Source organism: Canis lupus, chromosome 19 (genome assembly GCF_048164855.1).
Source record: "Canis lupus baileyi chromosome 19, mCanLup2.hap1, whole genome shotgun sequence".
NCBI lineage: Eukaryota > Metazoa > Chordata > Mammalia > Carnivora > Canidae > Canis > Canis lupus.
In genome coordinates, this window is record NC_132856.1 from 48,380,864 (window position 1) to 48,408,158 (window position 27,295).

At 59.0% G+C, this 27,295-nt stretch overlaps 1 protein-coding gene across 9 annotated transcripts; it reads left to right on the top strand.

Annotated features, from left to right (window-relative positions):
- Positions 1–179: 179 nt before the first annotated feature.
- Positions 180–26,232, top strand: WIZ (WIZ zinc finger). 9 transcript variants are annotated; one of them, XM_072786923.1, is made up of 13 exons: positions 180–360; positions 1,768–2,031; positions 6,987–7,059; positions 8,683–10,820; positions 12,055–12,378; positions 16,577–16,747; positions 17,607–18,110; positions 19,178–19,576; positions 20,164–20,715; positions 21,820–22,347; positions 22,549–22,968; positions 23,252–23,447; positions 24,491–26,232. In XM_072786923.1, the coding sequence occupies exons 2-13, from the start codon at positions 1,827–1,829 to the stop codon at positions 24,648–24,650; spliced, it is 5,670 nt and encodes a 1,889-aa protein (XP_072643024.1). In that variant the 5' UTR covers positions 180–360; positions 1,768–1,826; the 3' UTR covers positions 24,651–26,232. The 9 variants fall into 9 exon arrangements, with proteins under 9 accessions (XP_072643024.1, XP_072643026.1, XP_072643025.1 ...); XM_072786925.1 differs by lacking the exon at positions 19,178–19,576; XM_072786924.1 differs by lacking the exon at positions 16,577–16,747.
- Positions 26,233–27,295: the final 1,063 nt, after the last annotated feature.

A 27,295-nucleotide genomic window follows, 5' to 3' on the forward strand; every position in this document is an offset into this window, starting at 1 on the left:
GGCCGCGCGGCCCCTTTAAGGGTGACCTGCCTGGCCACTCCCAACATGGCGGCGCGCCCGCTGACCGCCCCCCCCCCCCGGGCGGCGCGGGGGGGGGTGGGGTGGGGTGGGGGGCCTGGACCTCCCCATCATGGCGGCGCGGCGGGGCTGTCGCGCTGAGGTCACGGCGGCGCGCCGGGGGGGCGGGGCGGCGGGGGGAGCGATTTAAAGGGACAATGTCCCCCGAGCGGTGGAGGCGGCGGCGGCTGCGGAGGCCGCGGCACCGGCACCGGGAGCAGCAGCGGCGGTAGCGGCAGCGACGGCCGCACCGAAGAGGAGAGCTTCGAACCCCGGCGCCTGGCCGGCGGCACCGCCTCCCCGGTGAGGCCCGGCCCGGCCTGGGGAGCCCGCGGGCGGGGCGGAGCCGGCACGGGGAGGGGGAGGCCGGGGCCGGGCCGGGCCAGGCGGGACCCCCCGGGGCGGGGGGCGGGGGCGGGGCCGGCAGGGGCGGGGCCTGGGCGGGGGCGGGGCCGTTCTGGGGGGGGGGAGGAGCGGGGGTCTTGGGGCAGGTGTCCCCCCACCTCGGCGCGTCCCACGGGGTCTCCTGCCCCGAAGTGCACGGGCGGAGGGAGCGTCTCCCGGACCCTGGCCCAACGAGGGGTGCGCTGGCACGGCGCCGCCCCTACCCCTGCGACCCCCGGGGGGCGTCCAGGCGGGAGGCCCCTTCCCACGCTGCCAAAGTGCTCTCCGAAGTTGCGGTCCCGCCTGTTCCCCGCGGGCAGTGCCCACCCGGTGGGCACCCGCAGGTGCTTCCTCTGGGCCTGGGCAGGGACCCCCGCCACGACTGCCAGGCCACGGACTAGCCCCTTGGGAGCCCCCAGGCCCCCGAGGGCAGCGCCTGCAGCCAGGCCTGGAGCCCGGGCCCCGCCCCGGTTGCCTGGGCCCGGCCTCCCCACCATCTCCCTGGGGAGGGCGCCTCATTCCTGCCCTTCACTTTCCGCCGTTACCTTGAAGGTATTTATAGGTGGAGAGGACAGCACCCACCCCCCCACACACACACACACACATGGCCTCCCCAGGGTCCTCATTTCTGGACCAGGAGCCCTATCCGTCGTTTTTGTCCGCAGACTAGAGAAATCTTGGGAGGGTGGGATGGAAGAGCCCAGGCTGGTATGCATGAGGGGTGATGTTGGGGAGAAGAGAAGGGGTTAATGCTGGGGTCACTTGAGGCTGCGTGTGAGGGTGAAAGGGTTAATGCTGGTGAACCCTAAGGTCCTGAGGGGATGGGGGCTGGAGTGTGGGAAAAGTGCAGAGGTAATGATGGGGGCACTTGAGATAGTGTGTAGGATCAGTGTGCAGAAGTGACTGGGATTCATGCCGGGGCATGGGCATAGGAGATGCATGTGCATGGAAGCGAGGGCACAATTGGGAAAAGTGCAGCAGTGTGTGAATGAAGGGAGGCGCCTGGGAGAAGTGATAGGATTAATACTGGAAGAAAACAAGGTGGATGAGTTTGCATGTGTAAAAATAGGGTAAACTGAGGCAGTACAGTGCAGGAGCTGTGCAAAGAGGAGGTACCAGCGGGGAGACTGAGGCATACTGAGGCTACAGGCCAACTGGGATACTATGCTGTAGATAGGGCCTCAGCACCATTTACTTAGCTCTCCTGGGCTGGGAGGTAAACTGAGGCACTGAGCAGCAAGGGTGAAGACTGGGGCTTCAAGGAAGGAGACACTGAGGCAGCATCCCTTTCCCACCTCCCCTAAGCACCTGTCTCTCTGCCCCCAGGCCTACAATGCCTTGCTGAGCCAGCCCCGGAGCTGAGTGGAGCCAGGCAGAGAGCATCCATGGATGGGCCCCTGGCAGGCGGCCTGGCCGCCCCAGATCGCCCTCGTGGTCCTGAGAGACTGCCTGGCCCAGCACCAAGGGAAGACATCGAAGGTGGGGCCGAGGCTGCTGAAGGGGAAGGTGGCATCTTCCGGTCCACTCATTACCTGCCTGTCACCAAGGAGGGACCCCGAGACATTCTGGATGGCAGAGGTGGCATTTCTGGTAAGAGGATGGGCCCTGTGGCTCTGGGGGAGCATCCAGCCTGGTCCCTGAGGTTCAGAGAGGGCTAAGTCACCCACCTCATCAGGAGTTGAGATGGGATCCTAATTCTGTTTGGGTCCAGAGCCTTCTCTTTGTACTCTGATTATTTTCCCATTTAACAGTTGTGAAAATAGAGGCCCTGGGAGCCAATGACCTGATGAATGCCCCCCCCCCAACCCGGTGGGTAGCAAGGAGCTGGGACTTGACCTCAGATCTGCCTGATTCCCTCCTCTGAGCACACTAATTGGGGTCCAATTAGTGGACCAGCATCCTGCCCTGAGAGCCCATTTGCTCCCCAGGCATACCCCATTCCATGTATATCCCAGCTCCCTCTTGCTGCACTGTCTTGGTGAGTCCTGCTCCTGAGCCATGGACCAAAACAGCTTGGGCCCTCTAGTGGCTGGGGAGAGACTGGGTAATTAGGGACACCAGCTAACCCCTTTGTGCCTCGGTTTACCCAGCAAAAGGGGATTTCACTGTGTCCCCACCTCACGATTTGTTATTCATTCATTAAATACTCAGCAACTATTATGTGTCAGGCTATGTTCTAGGTGCTGGGGATACAGCCATAAACAAAAGAAGCAAAACTCCCTTCCCACAGAGGCCTGACATTGTAGTAGGAGAGATAGACAACAAGCAACTATATAAATAACGTAAGGGCAGGTAGTGACAGATGCTGTGAAGGTAATAAACAGAGGGCCGGGATCATGCCCGGAGGACCTGGGAAACCTCCTTGAGTGGGTGGAATTTGAATGGAGCATTGAATGAATGGAGGGAAAGACAAGCCAGGTGGTGGGAACAGCAGGTGCAAAGGTCCTGCGGTGAGGAGGAGCCTGGTGTGTTCAAGGACCAGGCAGGAAGAGCAGAGTGCTGGGGGCAGTGCAGGCTGATGTACCAGATGTCTCCCTTCATCTGCTTGGCCTGCCCTATAGGCCTTGGTTTCCAGGAAACTTCATGTACCTCATCAGGATTTTCCTACATGCCAAGCCCTTTACGTGATCATCTCATGTCATTCTTAAAAGATTCCTGTGGGGTAGCCTCAGTTACAATCATCCCATGCTAGAGATGGGAAACCCCAAGCCCTAAGGAGCCCATGGTCCCACAGCTGGCAGTAACCTGGCTTGACAGCCCTCATCTTTAACCACCACCCTGTGTCAAGACATCCTTGACCTGCCCCAAGTCACCATTAGCAATATGCGCGATGTTTGGATATTTACAGAGCACCTTCTTGGGACCACGCACACGCTCCATCCTCACCATCAGGTGCTGGGTAGACAAACTAGTCACCGGGTGTTAGGACACAGTCGCTGGGGCTGCAGTGGGTGAAGCCCAGCTAGGCCCAGCCTGGAGGCCATCCTGGGGTCCTGGATGAGGAACAGTGAGTCAGACAGAGAGCAAAGGAAGTCTAGGCATCAGATTCCACATAAGCTATGGCATGAAGGTGATGGGTGGCACCCGAAGGTGTTACACAGGGGGGATGACAGGGTGAGGCCGCTGAGGGTGAGAGTATCAGTGCTCAGGGAACCTTAGCAAGCCCCTCCTCCAAATCATTAGTAACCAGGGCCCAGAGATTGGCAGGACCATGTTCAGGTCTCAGGTCACATGGCTGGCCAGGGCAGACCTGAGACCTTGATTTTGTGACAGTCCCGGGGAAGCAGGATCTAGGGTCCCAGAGTCCTCTCTGGGTCTGGTTCTGAGGAATCTGTCACTTCTCTGCCAGGCAGAAGCCCCAGGTCTGGCATGAGAGGGGGATGGTGAGCAGGTGGGTAGGTAGGTGCTTCCTTCCTCCCTCAGTCAGGCTCCAATGCATGTGCCTGGGGAGGAAGGGAATGTGGCTGCCAAAGGGGCCCAAGCCCACCCTTAACGATGTCCTTGAGCAACTGGGGGTATGGGACAGGGGTGGCTTGACTTGGGCGGGGTCACAGCCTGGAGGTTAGAGGAGGGCCTAGGCTTGGGACACAGCGCCTCCCCCGCTGCCCTCTCAGCCTGCTTGACCCCCCCTTCCTGGCTCAGGCACCTGCCCTAGGAGTCTTGTGATGCCTATAAATAGGAACAGCCTCTGGGACTGCTGTTCCACCCTGAAGCCTGGGCCCTCCCTCACCCCGACCCTGCCCTCAGGGACCACCAGGGGGTACCCCTGGAGCAGCTACTTGCAAACTTCTCCACCTGGACATGGATACTTCCACTGCCTTCTCTGGCCTATGTTATGGCTATTGGCTTGGAGTCCCCACTGCCTCCTTGCAGCCCCCGCCTGATATTTGGCCTCTCTTTGGCCTCCTGGGTACAGCCAAGGCTTGGGGGGTTGAGAGCGTCCACACGGATGGATAGAGTCTGGTGCATGCCTGGCCTTGAGACCAGGGGGCCAGAGGATGAACGACATAGTATTTCTGCCCTCACGTGGGGCCCCAGGCTGGGGAGGAAACCAGAGCATGGAGTGAGCAGACCTGAGGCTCTTGGTCCAGCCTTCAGCTTGCAACCTGGGATGACTCCGAGCCAGCCCTGACCCCTGTCCCAGGCACCCTTACAGCCCTTCCTTCCCCCCACCGCCGCCTCTCTGGATGGAGCATGTACTGTGTGATCTCCTTGGCATTCGTCGCTGGCCCTGCGAGATGGGTGGTAGCTGTTTCCTTTATACAGAGGAGGAAACAGGTGGGAAAGGCGTGCCCTTCGGTCACCACTGGGCCTTGAACTTGGATCTGTCTACCTCTAAAGTCTATATTCTTGGCCATGATGCCAAGCTGCCTGGCTTGGGGTTGAAGCTGCTTGCGGATACCCTTATCATTTTTCCTCTCTCATTTTCAAACCCTCTCGGGGACCCGCAGATAGCAGGAGTCCATGAGGGCCCTTTGGCGTGGCCACTACCAAGGGCTGCATCCAGGCACCTCGTCTGACCTGCAGGGACTTCTGGATCCCTGCCAGCTATGGAGGCCTCTGGGCAAGCCCCCCAGCCCCCAGGTGTCTTAGACACGGGGCCTTGCTTGGCCTGCTTCTTCCAAAATGCTGCCACTAAAAATAGGAGCCTCGCTGGAGCTGCTCAAAGAGGCCAACACAGCCCCCTGGCTCGTGGAATCCTTAGACAACGCCAATCGCAGAACCAACGAATCTGGGACGCCCAGAATCTCGGCAGCTGGGGTCCCAGAATCTCAGAAGCAGGATGCCCAAACCCTCAGACCTGCACCTCTAGGCTGTGCAGGATCTTGTTGCCACTGAATCACTTGCCCTGCCCGAGGAGCTCACATTTATGATCTTGTGTTCTCAAGAGACCCCATTTTGGTGGGGTCTCTCTCCCTTGGCTGGTCCAGGCCTTGCTTTCCTAACCCTCACACCTTCTCTAACATTCACCTCGACCTCCCACCCTGACACTCACCCTGGCACTCGAACATACACCTGCCTGCCCCTGCTCCCCATCAGCCTACTCCAGGGGTCCTCAAATGGCGGCCATTCTGCCTGCAAGGGATGCTTTGGCAGTGCCTATAGCCATTTTTGGTTGTCATGACTGCAGGGCCAGGGGCCGGGGGGTTACCAGCATCTAGTGGGGAGAGGCCAGTGCACAGAAAGTCATGGTTGAGAAACTGCTCTCGATAGTGCAAATTTATGTACCCCCATTGCCACTCTCACCTTCCAGAGGCCATGTGACAGTCACAGACCTTCTCTGAGGCACAGTAGAAAGACCCTTAGCCAGTGACCACGACTTTCTGATCCCCCACGCCACCCCTGATGGCACTTTTAATTCTTTGGCTCCTGACAGCTTTCAATTTCCTGGGCAAATTGAACCATGGGGGATCAGAAAAAGAACTAGCCCTGGCCCTAGCCCTCTTTCTGGACCATCCTCCAGTTGAAGCTAATCCAGCAATTGCATCTGTCAGGCTCTGGACGGGGCACAAGTTCCCCCCGTGTGTTAACCTTGGCCCAGGCAGTTGGCCTGTACCCCAACTGGCACATTCACCCATGTCAGGCGAGTGTGGCAGGCAGAGGAGGCACAGGCCAGGATTCCTGTGGTCGCTCCAGGCGTTGGCTCCACAGGCGGATAATGGAGAGTTGGCTCTATCTGTGTGAGGGGTCCCAGGAGGGGATTTGATTCTAGGACTGAAGCCTGGGAGGCAGGGACAGGCACTCCACAGCTCAGGCTTAGAGTTCCTCATTCATCATCTGGCAAGTATTGGTTGAGCACCCGCTGTGTGCCAGGCACTGGGAGGCTACAGTGAATGAGGCTGAAAAAGTCTCCTCCCTCAGGGGGTGCTCAAGTGCCAGCAGGGGCGCAGGCAAGCCGTAATCCATAAGAGGAACCAGGCAATTTGGGAGAGGGTGAAGAAAGGAATGAAACAGGTGACAAGAGAGAAAGTCATAGAGGCTCACTTTGGTCAGTGGCCAGGGAAGGACTCTCCAATTTTAGTATATGTGCTGCCAAAGCGAGCACGGAAGAACTCTCCAGACAGAAGGAATAGCCAATATTGAGGCCCTGGGGCCAGGAAAAGTTGGGTGGGCTTGAGGCATCAAGAGGAGTCAGGACAGAGCCAGCAAAGGCAAGGAAAGGGAACCAAGGCTGGAGAGACCTGCAGAGGTCCCACCTCGCCACAGGGCTTTGTAGGTAGTGGTCAGGAATCTGGTTTTTATCATAGGTATAATAAGTCAGGGGAGTTTTTACCAGGGTGTGATTTTTAAGAATCACCTTGGCTTGCTGGGTGGGAGTAAAGAGAGAAGGGTTGAAGGCAGGAAGCCCCAGGGTCCCCCAGGAGACTCCTCCAAAGAGACTCCTTTCAGGGCTCAGGAGTGCAGAGGCCAAAGGCCTCTCAGAGAGGGGTGCAGAGCCGGCTAGGCCCTTCGAGGTGCCCGGCAGGGCTCCCAGAGCTGGGGTGTTGTGAAGGACCCCGGCCAGGGGGACCCCAGCCCCTCAGGGTCTCCCCTCTCTGTTGCAGACGGGCAGCCCCATCCTGGCCTCAGCGAAGCCCTCCCCCGTGCCACCTCCGCCACCCATCGGATCAGCAGCTGGTGAGTGCCACGCTGGCCCTGACCTCAGGGAGGGCAGGGGGGCAAGCAGGATGTGCCTAGGCCCCGAAGGAAGCCCCTGGGGAGTGAGAAGGGGAAAGGAGGGAATCAGGAGGCCAGGCAGGAGGAGATGGCTCCCAGCAGGCAAGCCCCTGGGCATGTGCAGGGGGTGGGGAAAACTGGGATGAACACAGACAGTCAACTCTCATTATCCCTGCCAGGAGCAGGGCCAGAGGGACAGGAGCCTGAAGGTTAGACCCTTGGAGTCCTGTCTCTGCCAGGTGACCCTTAGAATGATGTCAGTCCTTTCTAAGCCTCAGTTTCCCCATCTGTAAAATAAAGTCCCTAAGATGCATCTCACAAACTGGCTTTGAGGACCCCAGAGAGGTTGGACAGGAGCAGGAAATGACAATAGTGGTGACAACATTTTATAAAGTCTGAGTGGGTGCTAATATGTAATAATCATTGCGATGTGTCAATGAGAGCTCCCATTAGTTGAGCGCTTGCTGTGTACTAGCCTCTTGGCACAGGTTTCCCCCTCTAAATCTTTGTCATGGACCTGGAGGGTGGGTGGTCCTGTTGGTATCACATGTCACCGATGGGGCTGAGAGAGGTGACCCTGTGGTTTCTGCTCTGCCTCTCGATGGAACCCCTTTCTGCACTTTTTGGTGGGTGTAATCGATAGCCCCTCTTGGAGGCAGAGTCCTGAAAACGAAGGGAGATTTATCAGTGTCATGATAAGAACCCATGTTGGTTGTGGGCTTACCATAAACCAGGCATCTGGTGAAGTGAAGCATTTCTCCAGCATGGAGTCATGTCCTCCCTACACTTCCCGGGGTCCGAGTCAAGGTCCCCATTTGAAGGGCTATAGTTGTGACCCTTTAAATGAGCACATCCCTCATGTGAACTTCTATTGTGGATACGAGAAAGCTCCTTAGATGTTGCAGAAGGACACAGAGGCTCCTGGCTTGGGGGTCTCGTTCTCATTTTTAGGATTGGAAAACTGAGGCTCAGTGAGGTTGCTTTGCCCCCTTTCCCCCAAGGAGGTCAGGGTCCTTAGGGCCAGAGGCTGAGCAGGGTCCTTCCACCACTACTAACTCTGCCCTTCCAAGAGGGGAGCTGCAGGGGGAAAGGGCATTTCCCTGAATTGTTTATACCACAGAGTTGTACCACATTTGCTGGAAAGTGAGGCTAAATGAACTAAATCACCCTGGTTTGGGGAAAACCTCTTGGTCTTACGCAGCTGGGGGCACAGATCAGAGCCTTGGTCTTCCTGCGGGACAGATGAGAGTTGACTGTGCCACCAGACTTGAGGACGTGCCCTGTGACCCTGGTGTGACCACTGGTGGACCCTGCACACTCTCCCACCATGCAACGGGGCTGGGCTACATGGACAGGTGCATCCTGGGAGCTGAAGGTGCTTTTTGGTCTAATAGCTCTGGAAGGGCCACATCTACTCCCCCTACCTCCCCACCCTCACCTCCACACTCCCAGCCCCTCTGAGGTCACCCTCGGGCTGGGTCTCTGGGGCTTATCTCAGGCTGCCTATGAGGACCCCCCTCCCCTGCCCAAGGAAGAGAAATTGAGGCCTGTGGCTAACCTGTCCCCATTGGCACTTCCTTGCAGTTGCTGGGATGGAGGCAGCCTGGACTTCCAGCCGGGCTCCCCACCACCCCACCTCCTGGGCCACTTCCCCGGCCCCCCTGATGGCCAGGGGTCCTGGGAGCACCCCCTGGTCCAGGAAGCCAGGGAGGGCATCCCACCTGAACGGAGGTTCGAGGACTCAGTCATTGTGAGGACTGTGAAGCCCCACATTGAGCTTGAGGGATCTAGAAGGTTCTTGCACCATCAGGGTGAAGCAAAGCTCTTGGAGAAGGCCCCCCGGGGCCACCCCAGGTTCGACTGGCTCCAAGATACAGACGAGCCGGCCCCACCCCAGGATGCTGGGCTGCACCTGGACCTGCCGCCCCAGCCCCTGCCCCTCACCTCCTTCAGGACGGTGCTCGTGCCGGTAGAAGACACCACTAAGACGTTGGATGTGACAGTGGTGGACACCACGGAGCACCTGGCAGACCTCGAAGAGCTGGCTCAGCCATCTGAGTGGGGCCTGCCCAGGTCGGCCTCGGAGGTGGCCACACAGACCTGGACGGTGAACTCGGAGGCGTCCGTGGAGCGGCTCCAGCCCTTGCCTTCCCCGATCCGGACAGGGCCCTACCTGTGTGAGCTGCTGGAGGAGGTGGCCAAGGGGGTGGCCAGCCCGGATGAGGACGAGGATGAGGAGCCAGCCGTGTTCCCATGCATTGAGTGCAGCATCTACTTCAAGCAGAAGGAGCACCTTCTGGAGCACATGAGCCAGCACCGCCGAGCGCCAGGTCAGGAGCCACCTGCTGACTTGGCCCCGCTGGCCTGTGGGGAGTGCGGCTGGGCCTTTGCTGACCCCAGTGCCCTGGAGCAGCACCGGCAGTTGCACCAGGCCTCCCGAGAGAAGATCATTGAAGAGATCCAGAAACTGAAGCAGGTGCCTGGTGATGAGGGCCGGGAGGCACGGCTGCAGTGCCCCAAGTGTGTCTTTGGCACCAATTCCTCCAAGGCCTTTGTGCAGCATGCCAAACTGCACGTGCGCGAGCTTCCAGGCCAGCCTGCCAGGGAGCCCTTTGGGGGCGGCAGTGGGGCTGACAGCCCAGGTCCCGATGCTACCACCCTCACCTATCGACCCTACCGAACCTCCTCAGGGCTCAGTGGCTGCGTTTTCTGCGGTTTCCCAGCACCCAGTGAGAGCCTGCTCAGGGAGCACATGAGGCTTGCGCATGCCCATCCCCACTGGGAGGAGGACGCCGAGGCTTTCGAGGAGGACCCTGCCAGCCAGCCAGGCACCAGCCAGGATGCATATGCCCGCTTCCCCGATGCTGCTGAGGACTACTTTGGCAAAGCTGAAGCTCTCTTGGCCCCCACATGGCAGGAGAACCCTGCTGGATATGACCCCAGCCTGGCCTTTGGCCCAGGCTGCCAGCAGCTGGGTGTGAGGGATTTCCCACTGTCAAAGCCACTTCTGCACGGCTCAGACCCAAGGCCCCCAGGAAGGCCAGCCTTTCCCTCCCCTCTGGCATCTGCCCCCTACTCCTTACAGCCCAGTAGAAACAAGAGCATGGTCCACCTGCAGGGGCTCCCAGCCCAGCTGGGGGACCGGAGACACCCTTGGAGTGAAGAGGAGGAGGAAGACATACCGCTGGTCTCAGAGATGGACTTTTCCCCCGAAAATGGGGTCTTTCCACCCTTAGCTGCCCCTGGCCTCATCCCACAGCTGGCCCTGGACCTGAAGCGGACTTTCCGAAAAGCCCTGAGGGCAGCTGAGGCCTCTCGGGCACAGCAGCAGCAGCTCCGAGGGATGGTGCCACTTGTGCTGCTGGCAAAGCTGGGGCCACAGGTCATGGCTGCAGCGACCAGGATGCCCCCAAGGCTGCAGCCTGAGGAGCTGGGGCTGGGGGGCGCCCACCCCCTGGACTTCTTGCTCCTGGATGCACCGCTGGGCGGCCCACTGGGGCTGGACGTGCTCCTTGATGGGGACCCAGCAGTGGCATTGAAGCACGAGGAGCGGAAGTGCCCCTACTGCCCCGATCGCTTCCACAACGGCATCGGCTTGGCCAACCATGTCCGAGGCCACCTGAACCGTGTAGGCGTGAGCTACAATGTGCGGCATTTCATCTCTGCCGAGGAGGTGAAGGCCATTGAGCGCAGGTTCTCCTTCCAGAAGAAGAAGAAAAAAGGTAGGGCGGCTTCGCTCCGGCACCCACCTCCCTCCGAGGCCCAAGAGACGCACAGCTGGGCAGCTGAGTTCTGAACCAAGCAATCCTCACTCTAAATCGTCCCATAGTGCCAAGCAGGGGGAAGTCAGGGCCTCCCCTTCTGGAAGACTGGGAGCCGCGGCAAAGGCCACCGCATCGGTGGAGGTGTGGGGATGCCCCAATGCCCTGGCCCTTCCGGCAACTGGAGGAAGGAGTATGGGCAGAGGAGGCAGCCCCAGGCAGGGAATTTCACTGATGTCTTCATTCGACAAATATTTATTGAGAGAGGTCCCCTCTGTTCTGGGCACTTGGGGACACAGCAGAGAAGGAAACAGCAGTCCCTGCTCTCCTGGAGTTCACGGCCCAGTAATAGGAGTGTGGGACCCTGGCCGGCTTCAGAACCCCCGGGGCAGCCTGTGAGGTATGGAGATTCCCAGGCACCAGGGTTCTGATTCTGGAGGTCTATCTCCAACACGAGTGCCCTGGGTGGTTCTGACGCTGGCAGACACGGATCCCACTTGGGGGAGGTGCTGGTGTGCTGTTTGAGGGAGTGCATATGAGTATGTTTGAGTGTGTATGTGTGTGTGTGTGCGCGCGCGCGCACGTGCATGTGTGCAAGTGTGCATGTACTGGGGGTAAGGGGCCAGGGGCAGACAGCCATAAAACCAGGTTCTTACAATGGTGAGTGACCAGCGCTGTGATGGGGGAAACTGGGGGCTGAGGAAGTGGACAGGAGGTCCCTGACTCCACCTGGGGGCATCCAAGCAGGCTCCCCAGAGGAGAACATCCCATCCATTTGGCCATTTCTTCATTCAACAAAGATTTCATTGACAGCACTGGAGTGATAGTGAGCAAAAATAGGCACGCGCTCTAGACACGGGAAGGATATTAATCAAACACTCAGCCAAAGGATTGCAAATGCACAACTGGAGGAGGGTTTCTGGGGGGTGGAGTCCCTGATGCTGAGAGTTATGTGAAGGGAAACCTGGAAGGCCAGGCAGAAAGGGCTTCCCGGAGTGGGAGGATTGGAGAACACATGGAGCAGACAGGAGCTGATGCAGGCAGGAGCGTGAATGGCAAAGGGAAAGGGAGGTGTCTAGGGTCAGGGATGGCACTGGCTGTGTGATCTGTGGAGGGGGAGCAACCCCAGGAACGGGGAGGGCTGGGGCCAGTGGGTCACCCCTCCAGGCAGTCCATATCCTCTCTTCCTCCACAGTGGCTAACTTCGACCCAGGCACCTTCAGCCTGATGCGCTGTGACTTCTGTGGGGCTGGCTTCGACACCCGGGCCGGCCTCTCTAGCCACGCCCGGGCCCACCTACGTGACTTCGGCATCACTAACTGGGAGCTCACCGTGTCACCCATCAACATCCTGCAAGAGCTGTTGGCCACCTCTGCTGCTGAGCGGCCCCCCAGCCCCCTGGGCTGCGAGCCTGGGGGGTCACCCAGTGGCTTCCTGACCTCCCGTCGGCCCCGCTTACCTCTTGCAGTGCCCTTTCCACCCACCTGGGCTGAGGACCCTGGGCCAGCCTACGGAGATGGTAAGGGGAGAGGGTGTGGATGGGGTAGGGCCCTGACCCTTCTCAGGGCCCCAGAGAGATGAGAGGAGGTGGGAGGGGGCAGCCACTCCACTTTTCTGGTAGTGTTTCAAGTCACTTTACAAAGTATACTGACAACTATCCTCACAACTGCCATGCCACTTAGAGGTTATTTATGTTTTATTCAGGGGCCGGTCCAGGGTTACTCCTGGATCCAATTCATCCCTGCCCTGCCTGACAGTGATTTTCACACATGCTTAGTCACCTCCTACTGGGGAGCCAGATATGTTCTAAGAATTTTACAAACACAAGCTTATTTGCATCCTCACAACAATGCTATAAGGCAGGTGTTATTATTATTATCCCCATTTTACAGATAAGGAAACTGAGGCACAACGAAATTAATTAACTGGTCCAAGGACACATGGCCAGAAGTGGTGGAGCTGGGATTTGAAACTCCAGACAGGTCAGGTTCCAGCATCCTTGCTCTTAAAATCATCTGTCTAGAGCAGCACTGTCCTATAGAACTTTATGAGGTGGAAAGGTTCTCTAGATAGGTGTTCTGCGCATAGGTTACTACTGGCCATATATGGTGTTGAGCATGTGAAACGTGGCTAGTGCAAGGTTAGTGGTAATTCTGCCAAACATTGCAGAGCTAGAGTCTACATTCTGGATTTTCAGTAGTGCCTACTTTGTCCAGCAGCATTGATAACCCCTCCCATAACTGAATACTTGCTGTATACTAAGGTTTTATCTCATTTATGCCTCAAACAGCTCTGTGGGGCTAAGGATTGCTGTGTTGCTGTTTTGTGGACAAGGAAGCTGTGGGTCATCTGCTTTGCCACATAGCCACGAAGCAGCAGAGCTAGATTTCTGAACACCATGTTCGGTGGTCTCTCCAGTGGAAGATGGCTTGGAAAATCCGGAAGTAATATTTTGGAGAAGGAGCCTGGGGCTGGGCACCACTGGGGGAGTAAAAAGCTGTAGGACCCAGCCTTGCAAAGCCTGACTTTGTAGGAGCCTTTACTGAACTCAAAGCAGAGAACTTGGCAGTGAGGAGTCAGTGGGCTCTGGGGAATGGAGAAGTTTCTGAACAGAGGAACTGTCTAGGGGCCGCGTGGCATTGAGGTTTCCTTTGGTTTCTCCTACCTGGAGCTCCCAGGGTCCTACCTCCATCTGTGCTCTGAACTCCACTGGACCCATTTGCCAGCCCCCTTACCAGTAAAGGGCATCTGAGGGTCTGCAAAGTGGAGGGTGGTGCTGTGAAAGCTCCCTCTCCTCCTTGGACAAGGAATCTGAGGCACAGAAAGGACAGAGTGGCTGGTTGAGGACACAGTTTGGACACAGAGTAAGGACCTGACCTCAGGCTTCTTGCCTCTGCTGAAGGCTGTCCCCTGGGCATTCAGCTCACACACTTGGCTGGGTTTGCAGTGCCTCAGGGATGGCTGAGAAGTGGAGCTGGCTCTGAGGATGGCTGGGGGACACAGGAGGTAGTCTGTAAGCTACAGCCCCGCTCTCTTCTTCTTCTTCTTTTGTCACTCTGGTAGAGGTCTGAATGTCAGGCTCACACTCCTTACTTGGCACTGGGTCAAGCCCCTCAGGGATGGCAGGGTGTGTCCAGTAGTCAGGCTCAGCTCTGGTCAACCTGTTTCCACTAGAAGACCAACGTGGCAGCCCCCGGTCAGTGCTAATGGAGATGGCTGAGTCTTTGGGGTGTCAGGATTCAGTCTGGTACTGTCCGGGCCTTGTCCGTGGTGGGGGATGGGGTGGGGGTGGGGGGACTCTGAACAGTCTTTCAGTTAACACCTGGTGGGCTGGAGGGCTGTTTATGGGTGGTTCCGAAGAGCCTGGAAGCCTTGCCTTCAAGAAGGATGTCCAAGATTAAGGCTAGGTCTGGGCACCCGCCCTGCCCTGATTGTTCCTAGAAGCATCTCGCACCTTAGTGGGCTGTAGGGGCGGGTGCCAGGTTGGGGGCGGGGCAACCGTCAGATTCTGGCCCCACCCAGCTGTCAAGAAACAGCTGGGGGCAATCGGTTTGATGTTGGGAAGAAGCAGGTTGTGCCTGGAATGGGGCGCCGGCGGTCGTGTGGGGAGCTCCGTAGGACTGCGGGACAGCGCCGGCGGCGTCGGGGGGGCATTTAGCTATCAGGATGATGTGGGGCCCTCAGAGCTGGGATCTGGTGTCTTCCAGATCTCCGACACGAAGGGAGAATTCCAGGATAGAGGATGGAACAGGATCCCCGGGCAGGTCCTAGCTCCGCCCGTGGGCGCTCCAGGAAGCTGGACGCGGGGAAGGCAAATGCGTGTGGTCCGAGGATTCCCGTTTTAGCCTTAGGGGCGGTCGGGGGGTTGGGGGGAAGAGCGTCCCATCCCGTCCAGGCAGGGGTGGGAGTGCGGTTGGCGGCCGCGCCCAGCGCGGCGTGCGTGCGTCCCCGAGCCAGGGTGCGGGCGGCTCCCTGCTCCCGCCCCACCCCCCCACCCCCGGCCCGCCGGGCCCGGACAAGAGTTTCGCTCACTCGCTCGCGGCGCTCGGCGCTCGGCCGGCCGCCCTGGGCGCGCCCCGAGGGGCGGGGCGGGGCGGAACGGAGCGGGCTCGGCGGCGGCGCTCGGCGCTCGGCTGCTCCCGCCTGGGGCGGCCGCCCCGCGTGCGCCGGAGCCAAGATGGCCGCCTCCACCGCCCAGTGCCGAGTGACAAAAGCGGAGAGCAAGGCGGCGGCGGGGCCGCGCGCGGGGGGCGCCCGGGAGCGCGCGCCCGCTGGGGCGCCCCCGCCCAGCCCCCCGAGCCCGGGCCCCGCGGCCCTCCCCGCGCCGCCGCCGCCGCCCCCGCCCCCGCCGCCGCCGCCGCCGCCGCGGGACGGGCCCAAGGCCGAGCCGGAGCCGGGGCCCGGGCCGGCGCCCGCGCCGGGTAAGAGCCCGCGCCGGGGAGGGTGCGGGGAGGGCAAAGTCGGCATTCCGCCCGCCCCCTGCCGCCGCCCCCGCCGCCCGCCGCCCAGTCTCTGGGACTCCCCCTCCCCCCAGGCCCTCCAGTCGCGCGGGCCCCGGGCCTCCTGTCGCAGCTCGCGGGGCCCCGGGCTTCAGAAACACTGTCCGCCGCCGCTCCGTGGGACCCTCACCCTGCCTGACAGGTGTCCCCTGTCCCCCTTGGAGCCCCGGGAGCGCCCCTCGCCACAGTCTCCGGCCCTGCGGCGCAGAAACCCGCTCCGAGTCACTTCAGACACGGCCCCTGCACCCTCTGACAGACGCGCCCACTCCACCCGGCGACTTTGACAAAGTCCTCGGTGTCCCGGGCCTCGGCGGCCCCCCCTGCCTCCCTTCTGCTCGCCTCCGTAGGACTCCAGCCGAGCGGAGAACCTTCATGGCTTCCTGCTCGTGGGCCTGGCCGGCTGCAAAGCTCCATCTGACACACAGTTTTCTTCAGCCTCAGAGCTGTCTCCCTGCCCTGAACACGACACCCGGGGCTCAGCAGGCCCCGCGGGCCCCCTTCTCCGAGAAGAGTAGACCGCGAACACATGCCTTCCACTCCCTGTTCTCCTGTACACCTCATCCAGGGAAGCTTCCTGACTTGTCCGAGGCCTCGGAAACTTCCTACAAAGTTCTGTGATTCTCGCTTTTCCTGTCCCCATTCAGATCTCGGCTGATCCGGGCTCCCAGTTCTCCCCTTACCCCACTTAGGGCTCAGCTTGTGATAAGCAGACCACTAGGCAGCCCCCAGTCGCCTCCGCAGCCCCAGGTGCCCTGTCGGGTGGAGATTCCCCCATGAGTCCTGCGGAGCCTCCTTCCTGTCCTTGGCTTGTCAACTCTGCATTGCTTCTCTGGCCTCTGACTCAGGCCTTCTCTTACTGGATCTCCCTTCTGACTGCCACCTACCTGCTCCCAAGACTGACATGCTCCCCTGCACAAGTTCTGCCTAGAGAGATACTTTGTCAGGTCTAGGATCGGAGTCCCTGCCCCAACCAGTGTGTGTTCTGGTGGGTGGAAACTGCTCCTCCGCCCCGCTGTCAGTGGGCAGCCGTGACATCCCTGCATCTCACTGGTGCTGGGGGTTTGGATGGAGCCTCTGTTCTCATATGGTGAGTTGCCTCCCAGAGTGAGAGCAGATGCCAAGGATGAGGAAGAAGGCTCCATGCCCCTACTCTCAGTCCTTATGGGAGTAGACAGCTCCCACCCAGCCTGGGCTGAGCCTGTCTTCCTAACCTCACAGGCCTGGGTTCTGAGGAAAACACAATGGTGGCCATGGACTTGGGCTCCCCCCCGCTCCCCAAGAAGAGCCTGCCTGTCCCTGGGCCCTTGGAACAGGTGGCCAATCGGCTGAGCAGCAAAGTGGCTGCAGAGGTTCCTCATGGCAGCAAGCAGGAGCTGCCAGATCTCAAGGGTGAGTGACCCAGGTGGCACGGTGGGGGTGCAGGCCCGGCTGGTCACACTCACAGGGAACTCTTGGGCCTGGGGGTTAGTGTGGGGTCCACAGCTTTCTCTTCACCCCAAAGCCCTAAGGAGACATCTGGCTGTCTTCTGTTCAGCTTCTGCTGCCCTGGGCATGCATGGCCTTGAGATATAACCTCACTGGGTGGGGGAGGGGCATCCAGGGAAACAGCACAGTTTTCAGGAGCTCACACTCAGACCCAATTTATTTGCTGATTTTGGCCCTCATTAGCTATGTGATCTTTTGTATGATATTGTCTTGTCTGTATGTTGATATTCAGATCATTATTAAGTAGTTGATAGGCACTATGCTGGACTTATTGAAGTTTTAGGGCAGGGAGGCAGAGGAGGAGACAGGCAGTGATAAGGGCTCTGCACAAGATGGGGTGTAAGGCACCAGAGGGACTGTTGACTGGGGCCTCCAACCCAGTGTTTGGGGCATGAGTTGAGCTGCAGAGGCTGGCTAGGACAGCTCTGGGAAGCACTGTGACTGGCAGGTCAGTGTTTGTGTGAACACCTGTTGCCAGGACACCCTGGTATGTTGGATATCCGAAAGGCATTCTGCTGCCCGGGCCACAGGCAGGGCTCTGCCTCCTGCTGTGTGCCGGTGGCACAACTCTTCCCTCTCTGAGACTCAGTTTCCTTATTTGCAAACTGGACAGGCTGATCCCTGCCTAATTAGGGTCATTTTAAGGATCAGGGAGGCTTGTAGGGAGCCTGGGTTAAGTGGGATCCTGGGGGGAGGGGCAGTGGGAGGGCAGGGCTTAAGGGACCTCACAGCCAGCTCTCTTGGCCTCCATCTCGCCCTCCAGCCCAGAGTCTGACCACCTGCGAGGTCTGCGGTGCCTGCTTTGAGACACGCAAGGGCCTGTCCAGCCACGCACGCTCCCACCTGCGTCAGCTGGGGGTGGCCGAATCGGAGAGCAGCGGTGCCCCCATTGACCTCCTCTACGAGCTTGTGAAGCAGAAGGGCCTGCCTGACACACCCCTTGGGCTGCCCCCAGGCCTGTCTAAGAAGTCCAACTCACCGAAGGAGGTGGTCGCCGGTGCCCCCCGGCCTGGCTTGCTTGCCCTGGCCAAGCCCTTGGATGCCCCTGCTGTCAACAAGGCCATCAAGTCACCTCCTGGCTTCTCTACCAAGGGCTTGGCCCACCCACCCAGCTCCCCACTCCTCAAGAAGGCACCACTCGCCCTGGCGGGCTCCCCCACCCCCAAGAATCCTGAGGACAAGAGCCCCCAGCTGTCCCTGAGCCCCCGGCCAGCCTCCCCAAAGGCACAGTGGCCTCAGTCTGAGGATGAAGGGCCCCTGAACCTCAGTGAGTGCGGGTCCCGGGAGCTGAGGGAGGTCCTGGCACCGGGAGGGCTGCAGAGCCCAGGGTGGGGATGGTGGGGGCTACAGCTCCTAGGTCCTGGGTCCACTGGGTCAAAATATTGGTCAGAGCACTGTGTCTCCTGTTGGGCTGGCCTTGCAGCATATTATCATCTGCCTCCCACTCTACTTTGCTATTCTTCCCTCTGGAGGCTTGGCTGTGGCTGCTAAGCCTGCCAGGGTCATCCTCACCACTTAGGGGCATTTGGCCTTCTCTGAGCCTGAGGGTTGGGGTAGTGAATGAAGGTAACCAGAAGTCCTGTGGGCCTGTCTTCCCCAGAAGGGCATCTTGGGTCCTACAGGCAGGGAGGTGGTCCACCTGACAGGAAGTTTTGTAGTTGGCCCTGTCTTCACATCTTCCTGGCTGTCTGTGCAGAGGCACTTCTGTGCCCATGGGTGGAGCCAGACCTCCTGGGCTGCCAATGGGCATGGCAAGAAGGGTTTAGAAAGAACCACCCCCACCCTCCCGGGTACAGTGAGGAGGTTTAGCATGGCATCCCTTCGGAAGTCAGGCCTTCCCTCACATTTATATTAGTCTGGGATGAGCCCGAGGTCTGGCCCCCTGCCCAATGGGGCATCCCAGTTGGCACCTCATGTTCCCATGAAGCCGCTTCCATTGTCTGCTCTGCTTTTGGGAGCAAGGCCCTGGGCAGGTCTGCCCTTGGCTATATGATGCTCGGCAGCTGGGTGGGGCCCCTGCTTTGCACCCACACAGCTCCCACCGCTGGGGTCCCAGGGAAGAGGCCCTGGGAGCATCAGGTTGTGCCACTGGAATTTGGCCACCACCTCTCCACCCCACATCCTTAAGCTCTCCACACTCACCTTGATGCCAGAGGGCTAGGCAGGGAACAGGACTTTCTGTTTCCCAAAACCTCTTAAAATAAATCTGCGGCACAAATCTTGAACCCTGAATGGCCTGGGAAGCCTTAAATCATATCAGGTCTTCTTGCCTCAGTCCCCCAGGGCCGGCCAAGGTGGCGGCCGTGAACCCCCCCCTGTGTTTTGTCTCCGCAGCTTTAGATAGTGACGGGGGCAGAGAGCTGGACTGCCAGCTGTGCGGTGCCTGGTTTGAGACCCGCAAGGGCCTGTCCAGCCACGCCCGCGCCCACCTGCGCCACCTGGGCGTCAGCGACCCGGACGCCAAGGGATCCCCCATAGACGTGCTCCACGGGCTCATCAGGAGGGACGGCGTCCAGATCCGCCTCCCACCCGGGCGCGGCACCCTGGCCCAGCTGGGGCGGCCTCCTCCCACCTCTGCGGCCCTCTCCTTGCTCCCCCCCCCACCGCCGGCCAAGAAGGCCAAGCTGAAGGCCGCGGGTACGGCCAGCCCCTGGGGGAAGCAGGACCTCTCGGCCGCCGCAGCCGCCGGCATTTTCTGGGCCTCTGATGTGGAGCCGTCTCCTCTCAACCTCTGTAGGTTCTCGCTTCAGCCGCTCCCTCCTCCCTGCGGGCCCTGGCGCCCCTCCCGGGGGGGTCGTAGCCCCCTCCCTACTCCTTTCCTGCCAGGGCAGGGAGTAGACAGGGGCCCTTGGCAGTGGGCTGGTTCTGCCCAGAGAACTTGTTAGCAGTTGGCTGCTAGGCCCTCTCTCTTGGCCTTTGACCTTCATGACTGTGACCTTCCCTGAGAATGAAGGCCAAGGGTGGGGTGCTGCCTTTTGGTGTGAAAAGTGTCCATGGTTGCCCCTGGTCTGGATGGCATTTGGCACTTAGGCTGCTACTTCCTGCCCTCTTGCCCCTGTCATTGTTGGGACCCAGGACCCGCAGAGCTGTGGAGTCTTGGTTCCATCCTCTGCCAGGACTGAGGGCCCATGCGCTCTCTGGAGCCTCCCCTCACTCCTGCTGAGTGGCCCCCTGCCCTTCAGTTCCCTCACTTGCACCTGCCCTCCACCACCATCCCAACCTGTGGGCATGCTGCTGCCCAGCCCAGCTGACCAGGAGACCCACAGACAACGATGCTAATGATTCCCCATGATGCTAATTACTCCTTTCTCCTGCTGCAGCCTCGGGCCCAGAGCCAGCTCGAGACATCCGCTGCGAGTTCTGCGGTGAGTTCTTCGAGAACCGCAAGGGCCTATCAAGTCACGCACGCTCGCACCTGCGGCAGATGGGCGTGACTGAGTGGTATGTCAACGGCTCACCCATTGACACACTACGGGAGATCCTCAAGAGACGGACCCAGTCCCGGCCTGGTGGCCCCCCTAACCCACCAGGGCCCAGCCCGAAAGCCCTGGCCAAGGTGGTGGGCAGCGGAGGTCCTGGCAGCTCGCTGGAAGCCCGCAGCCCCGCAGACCTTCACCTCTCACCCCTGGCCAAGAAGTTGCCACCGCCACCAGGCAGCCCCCTGGGCCACTCACCAACTGCCTCTCCTCCTCCCACGGCCCGGAAGATGTTCCCAGGCCTGGCCGCACCTTCCCTGCCCAAGAAGCTGAAGCCTGAACAAATGCGGGTGGAGATCAAACGGGAGATGCTACCAGGGGCCCTTCATGGGGAGCCACACCCATCTGAGGGTCCCTGGGTGGCGCCACGGGAAGACATGGCCCCCCTGAACCTGTGTAAGTGTGACCCCAGGGGCAGGGCAGTGAGAACAGGTAGAGGGGTCTCCCCCCGCCCCTCATTTGATGGGTACCCAGAGCGCCCAGGGTAGAAATAGAACAGAGGCTACCCAGAACCAGAGGACAAGGGGTTAGCTGTGCGGTCCTGCTATGTAGGCCTCTAACTGAGCTACTCCTTGAGTCTCCATCCACGTTGGGGAGGCAGAATTGTGCCACTCAGTGATGCCCAGAAGATTTTACGTCTCGGGCCATCTTCAGTCGATTGGTAGTATCTACCAACCAGATTCCTAGGGAGAAGGATTACAGGGGTCAGTTAGTGATTCTCCCATGGGCTGAAGTATAGGCACTGGGAGTGGGCGGCTGCACCCTCTTTCTGACATTCCTGGTTGCTACGTGCTTGACATTTGGAGACAAGTTCAAATTAAGTGCTCAGCTCTTCCACTCCAGCAGTATGTGACCTTGGGCAGGTTTCCTCTTAGAGGTGGAAGATAAGCATGGTCCCAGCTCCGTGTAGTTCCAAAGTAGTGTAAACCACTTAGCACGGTGCCCGCTTAAACGGAGCCATATGTATACGTTAGTCAGTAGTCTTACTGTCCCTGTCACTGTGTTCTCTCTGCTCGAATTGGCTGAGTCGTGTGCTGAGCAGGCGAGGATGGCCCAGGCCTCTGCTTCGGTGCTCATGTGCATTTCATATCAGCCGTGTGCCACATGCTTGGAGCTGCTCCCACCCGGTGGAGGTTTTCATCTGCATTTTGTAGAGGAGGAATCTGAGGCTCAGAGGGGAAGTGGTTGGCCCAGTGTAACATAGGGGGTCACAGCCAAGCCAGTGCCTGACCCGGGATGGAGGCGCTTGCTCCTCACTGCTTCTTGGTGTCACAGGGAATCATCTTGAAGCCAGATGAGGTGAATTTGAGGTGACAGAGCAAGCAGAAGGGCTGAATGTACACAAGGGCCCCTGGAAGCGGATGAGGGAGTGGGTCATTTGGGTCTGGGGCTGCATGGACGGGACAGCCAGGCACTTAATGTTAGCCTTGAGCTTCGAGCCTCCCGCCGCAGCAGCTGCCTCCTTCTCCTTCCCCTCCCTCCACCCTGGACCCTCTGCAGCGTCCCGGGCAGAGCCTGTGCGTGACATCCGCTGTGAGTTCTGCGGTGAATTCTTCGAGAACCGCAAGGGCCTGTCGAGCCACGCGCGCTCCCACCTACGGCAGATGGGTGTGACCGAGTGGTCCGTCAACGGCTCGCCCATCGACACACTGCGGGAGATCCTCAAGAAGAAGTCCAAACCGTGCCTCATCAAGAAAGAGCCGCCAGCCGGAGACCTGGCCCCTGCCTTGGCTGAGGACGGGCCCCCCACGGCTGCTCCTGGGCCTGTGCAGGCCCCCCTGCCATTGGTGCCAATGGCTGGCCGCCCAGGCAAACCAGGAGCTGGGCCGGCCCAGGTTCCTCGAGAGCTCAGCCTGGCGCCCATCACTGGTGCCAAGCCCACAGCCACTGGCTATCTGGGCTCAGTGGCAGCCAAGCGGCCCCTGCAGGAGGACCGCCTCCTCCCAGCAGAGGTCAAGGCCAAGACCTACATCCAGACCGAACTGCCCTTCAAGGCAAAGACCCTCCACGAGAAGACCTCCCACTCCTGTAAGCAGTGGGTGGCAGGGTCCTGGGAGGGCATCTGCTGGGGCCCGCAGGGCCTGGCAGTGCCACACATACACTGACCCCAGCAGAGGCCCGTGGCAAGGCCCCAGTGGGAGGCGGGACTGACTCCTGACCTGGGCAGGGCCTTCTGGGTACTTTTGTTCCCTTTGGGCTGGGACTCAGCGACACCCCCTCTGCCTGCAGCCACTGAGGCCTGCTGTGAGCTGTGTGGCCTTTACTTCGAAAACCGCAAGGCCCTGGCCAGCCACGCGCGGGCGCACCTGCGGCAATTTGGCGTGACCGAGTGGTGTGTGAACGGCTCACCCATTGAGACACTGAGCGAGTGGATCAAGCACCGGCCTCAGAAGGTGGGGGCTTACCGCAGCTACATCCAGGGCGGCCGCCCCTTCACCAAGAAGTTCCGCAGCGCTGGACATGGCCGCGATAGTGACAAGCGGCCACCCCTCGGGCTGGCACCTGGGGGCCTGGCTGTGGTGGGCCGCAGTGCTGGGGGTGAGCCAGGGCCTGAGGCTGGCCGGGCAGCAGACAGTGGTGAGCGGCCTCTGGCAGCCAGCCCGCCAGGCACTGTGAAGGCTGAGGAGCACCAGCGGCAGAACATCAACAGTGAGTGCTGGCGGAGGGGGTTTTAAGGGCGAGGGGCTCCTTCCACCAGGATTCTCCACTGTGCATCTGCTCTTAGTCACTTACCTGATTATTCTCACCTGTTTGCCCATCTGGCCACGATCCAACCTGTCCCAAGGCCCAGGCAGCATCCAGTCACCAACTGTCCCATCTTGCTTTAAAGGCAGGAACCTAAAAAAAAAAAAAAAAAAAAGGCAGGAACCTCCCCAGAAATCTTGCCCTCCGGCTTATCTCCTGTCCCTCTCTGTACCTTTCCACGCCTCAGAATTTGAGCGCCGACAAGCCCGCCCTCCAGATGCCTCTGCGGTCCGGGGGGGCGAAGAGGCCAATGATCTACAGCAGAAGCTGGAGGAGGTGCGGCAGCCCCCGCCCCGGGTCCGGCCGGTCCCCTCCTTGGTACCCCGGCCCCCCCAGACATCACTGGTCAAGTTTGTTGGCAACATCTACACCCTCAAGTGCAGGTATGCAGCCCCCTGGGTGGGTGGGGGAGAAAGACCACCCACTTAGGGCTGGGTTACCAAGTGCCTCTGAAAAGGACATGGGTTCGTGGGGGTCAGGAGATAGAGCCTCAAGGACTGCCTTTGAGTGTGGCTGGACCCAGGCTAAGGGCTTCTCAACAGCATCACCTCAGAGCAGTGAGCTGGGACCCTGAGGGTTCTAGTGCTGGCTTTGACACTCATCAGCCTCGTGACCTTGAGCAAGGGCTTCCCACCCCATGCCTCCATATTCCCCACCTATAAAATGGGGTTGGTAACAGATTAGCTGTGAGGATTTAAAAAGTTGAATATTTGTAAAGCACTTGAACTGTGCCTGACATATGGTAAGCACTCAACAAGTACTTGCCTGATTAAGAAAAAAATAGATCTTAGTCCATTTTTACCAGAGTCCGGGCATACATCAGAGGCCAGGAAACTTAGTCTGAGGCTTAAGGTGGCCTGCCTCAGGCCACATAGGTCAAGTCAGAAGTAAGATTAGAACCCAGGTCTCTGGAGTCACGAGCTCAGGTCCTGGGCCCCTGTTCTGTGAGGCCTCCCTTGGGACCTCAAGCCTGGGGAGTTGGTGAATTGGGTGCATGAGCAGGGTGGGAGTGAGTTAGTGCCTGACCCACTTTCCCCAGCTGCTGTCCATCTGTCCTAAAGCCTGGTGGGGTAGGGTCTGCTTCTCTGGGCTTTCTCTCCCCTCTCAGATCACATGCTTCAGTCACATGGCAGAGGGACCTGGCAGTGGCACTTTCCCAGCATCAGAGCCAGCTGACTGCCCTGAACATAGAGAATGGGGGTCTTTAGGGGACCCTACCCTGATCCTGGAATGGGTACAGGGAGCTGACCATGAGGAAATATCTGGCTTCTGGGTCCCCTTCCCTGAAATCTCAGGCATGCTCTCTCCACACTGAGTAGCAGCAGGTGTGCTCAGGGACATGGGCAGGGCTACACATCTGCCTCTCCTCATGGCAGTGGCCACTCCTCTCTCTCTCTCTCTCTCTCTCTCTCTTCCTTCCACACAGGTTCTGTGAGGTGGAATTCCAGGGGCCCCTCTCTATCCAGGAGGAGTGGGTGCGGCACTTACAGCGGCACATCCTGGAGATGAATTTCTCCAAAGCGGACCCCCCGCCTGAGGAGCCCCGGGCCCCGCAGGCACAGACAGCGGCGGCAGAGGCACCCTAACACAAAAGCATTCCAAATTCCCTCTCGTGCCACCTCTGTCTCCTCTTTCTCCTCCGTCTCTTCCACCCTCTCCTTCCTCTTTCTTTTCCGTTTCCAAAGGAGCAAGCCAAAACCTCAAACCGGTACCCCTTGGGGGCCGGGCACACTACAGCCGGGGCGCCAGGAGCCAGCTAGCGGCCCTTCCCCCAGCCCGAGGGCTCTGGGCCACACACAGCGCATCTTCCTTCAGCCGTGCCCACCTGGTCCAGCAGGGGCAGAGGCCAGGTCTCTTGCGGTGGCAGCTGATCTGGTGAAGGGGAGGAAGGCCAGCGCTCCCCCAAATCTAGCAGCCAGGCGGGGCTATGTTTGCCATCCGTGGCCATTTGCAAAGACCCCAAAGACCCCTGTCCTGGTTCCCTCTTGCCCCTGTGAATATCCTCTCACACGCACTCACGCGCACACACACATATACACACACACGCAAACACACACACACACATGCACGCACGCACCTCGTGAGACCCGGGATCTGCCCCAGCCCCCCAGTTCCTGAGTCAAACGACCACATCATGCCACGGTGCTTGCTCAGGGGAAGGCACGCTCCCTCTGAGGTCCTGCTGGGGCCCGGGAGCCCCCCACTGAGCCCATGATGCCACGGAAATCCTTGTTGGCCGCCCCCTCCCAGGGGCCTTCCCAGCCTGGAAGAGCTCAGAGCTGACAGCTGCCTCCTGCCATGTCAAGGCCCCCCCAGAGCCTTGGGGGACTCCGGGGCCCAGGAGGGGGTGGGGATGGGACTCTCCTCCCCCACCCCCACCCCCCTCCCTCTTTTCACTGTTGCTTTCTATGTATAGCTCCCTAGACCTTTCACTTTTTTAAAAACGCGTTTTGTGTAGAGAATAAGGAACGTGGATCTTTTTATTTTGCAATCCTGGGCCAGCTAGAGACCGGGAGCTGATTGACCTTTTAACTTTTTTCAGTGGCCACATTTTGGTTATCGATGTACCTAGAAGTATGTAAATTAGATTAAATTTCTCTTCTGGAAACACCCCGGGGCAGGCGGCCAGCGTGTGTTTTTCTGTCGAGTGGACAGGCTGGCATCGTCTGGCAGCCGGGGCTGGAATCGAGCTGCCTCCTCCCAGAGCCCCCGGAGGCCCTGGGTTTTCCTGTTGGCCGCCAAGCTCACCAGACCCAGCTGGGGATGAGCCCAAGTTCCCAGCTGTTGGCTTTCAATGGCACGGTTGGTGGGGGGCTCTGGCTGGTTGGCTGGCTGGTGAAGCGGCTCCTGTAAGCAGAGGAGAGGAACCAAGACTCTGGGCAGCTGGTCTAGGAAGGGGGCCAGGATGAAGTGATGAAGCCGGAAGGGCTCTCCAAGGGCAGAAGCTGTCCAGGGAGGGTGTGGGGGACCTGCGTGGGGAGGGAGAAGTGCACAATTGCTGGCAGCCTTCGGAGAGCTGGGGCCAGCCTGCCTTCAAGACCTATGACTTGTCTGGAGACACAGGCACCCTGAACCCGAATCACACGAGGGGAAAGGGAGCTGCTGGCTCCATGATGTTATTTATTTTCTCGCTCTGCAAATGTTTATTGAACATTTCTGAGATTTTAAGAGATTTTGTTGGCTGCTCCTTCTTGTTTATTGCATGCGGTTTTTCAGCTCATCATTTTCACTTCAGTGGCCAAGGGCTGGAAAGTGGGAATAACCTCTTGGGGTGTAGACAGCAGAGGCCTCCTTTACCCTGAATGCTATTGCCCCAGGACCCCCATTGTGCCTCTGTCTGGGAGGGACAGGCTAACAAGCTGTGGTAACATGCCCACAAGAGTAGCGTTGGCCTATACTCTTGGCTTTTCTGGTCCTGAGAGGAGGTCAGGGCACACATCTCACTTGGTAGGAGAAAGACTCAAGCACTTCTGAACATCCCACACTGGGAGTGGGCATGTCTAAGACTCTGAAAGCAGAGGGCATCTCTGGGGATGAGAGCTGACCCAAAGGCACTTCCCCTTTTAGCTTTTTATCAGTTTTAAAAATATAAAAATGATGGAAGCTGGATTTTAAAAAAATTCAAATGGCACAAGACCTTATAAAGTAACATGGGAAGTTCCTTCCCATGAACACATGCAGTGATAGCTGTGCAGGTCCTCAAAAGGGTAGCCTAAGGTTCTTAGCACAGAGGAATCTTTTCCTAAAATTTTGAGCATGCTGCTTCTCTTCTCAGGCCGTTCCGTTTCAGAAGCAGAGCATAGGATGTTAATAAAATCACCCAATGAAGGTAAAATGATGGCTGTGGTATGTGCCATGAAGGAAGCTGTAGGGTCTATAAGAGGTGTCCAGGAGGCTCAGCTTTAATTTGGAGAACAGGCAGGCATCTGAGGGTAACACTGCAGTGAGCCTTAAAGCTGGAGTGCATATTAATCAGTTCTGTATGCTTCGTATTTGGAGTTTCTTAACACAGCATAAGCCTTGTCCCATGTGGCAGCAAACTCTGCATATGCCATTTAATAAGATTTCATCTATCAGTTACCAACTCAAGACCACAATCTCTTCAACTATAACTCACTACCCGCTTCCTTTTTTTTTTTTAATACCCCCCTTCCTTTTCCTCATCTGAATTATGGTGAATCACATCCTTATAATTATGTGAATCAATCTCTTAATATTTCAGACTCTCTCT

Excerpts from the sequence above, each read along its gene's own strand:
- WIZ (XM_072786923.1), top strand. The coding sequence starts at position 1,827 with ATGGATGGGCCCCTGGCAGGCGGCCTGGCCGCCCCAGATCGCCCTCGT. Across the intron at positions 22,348-22,548 it reads CGAGAAGACCTCCCACTCCT|CCACTGAGGCCTGCTGTGAG; the intron begins GTAAGCAGTGGG and ends CTCTGCCTGCAG. Across the intron at positions 22,969-23,251 it reads CCAGCGGCAGAACATCAACA|AATTTGAGCGCCGACAAGCC; the intron begins GTGAGTGCTGGC and ends TCCACGCCTCAG.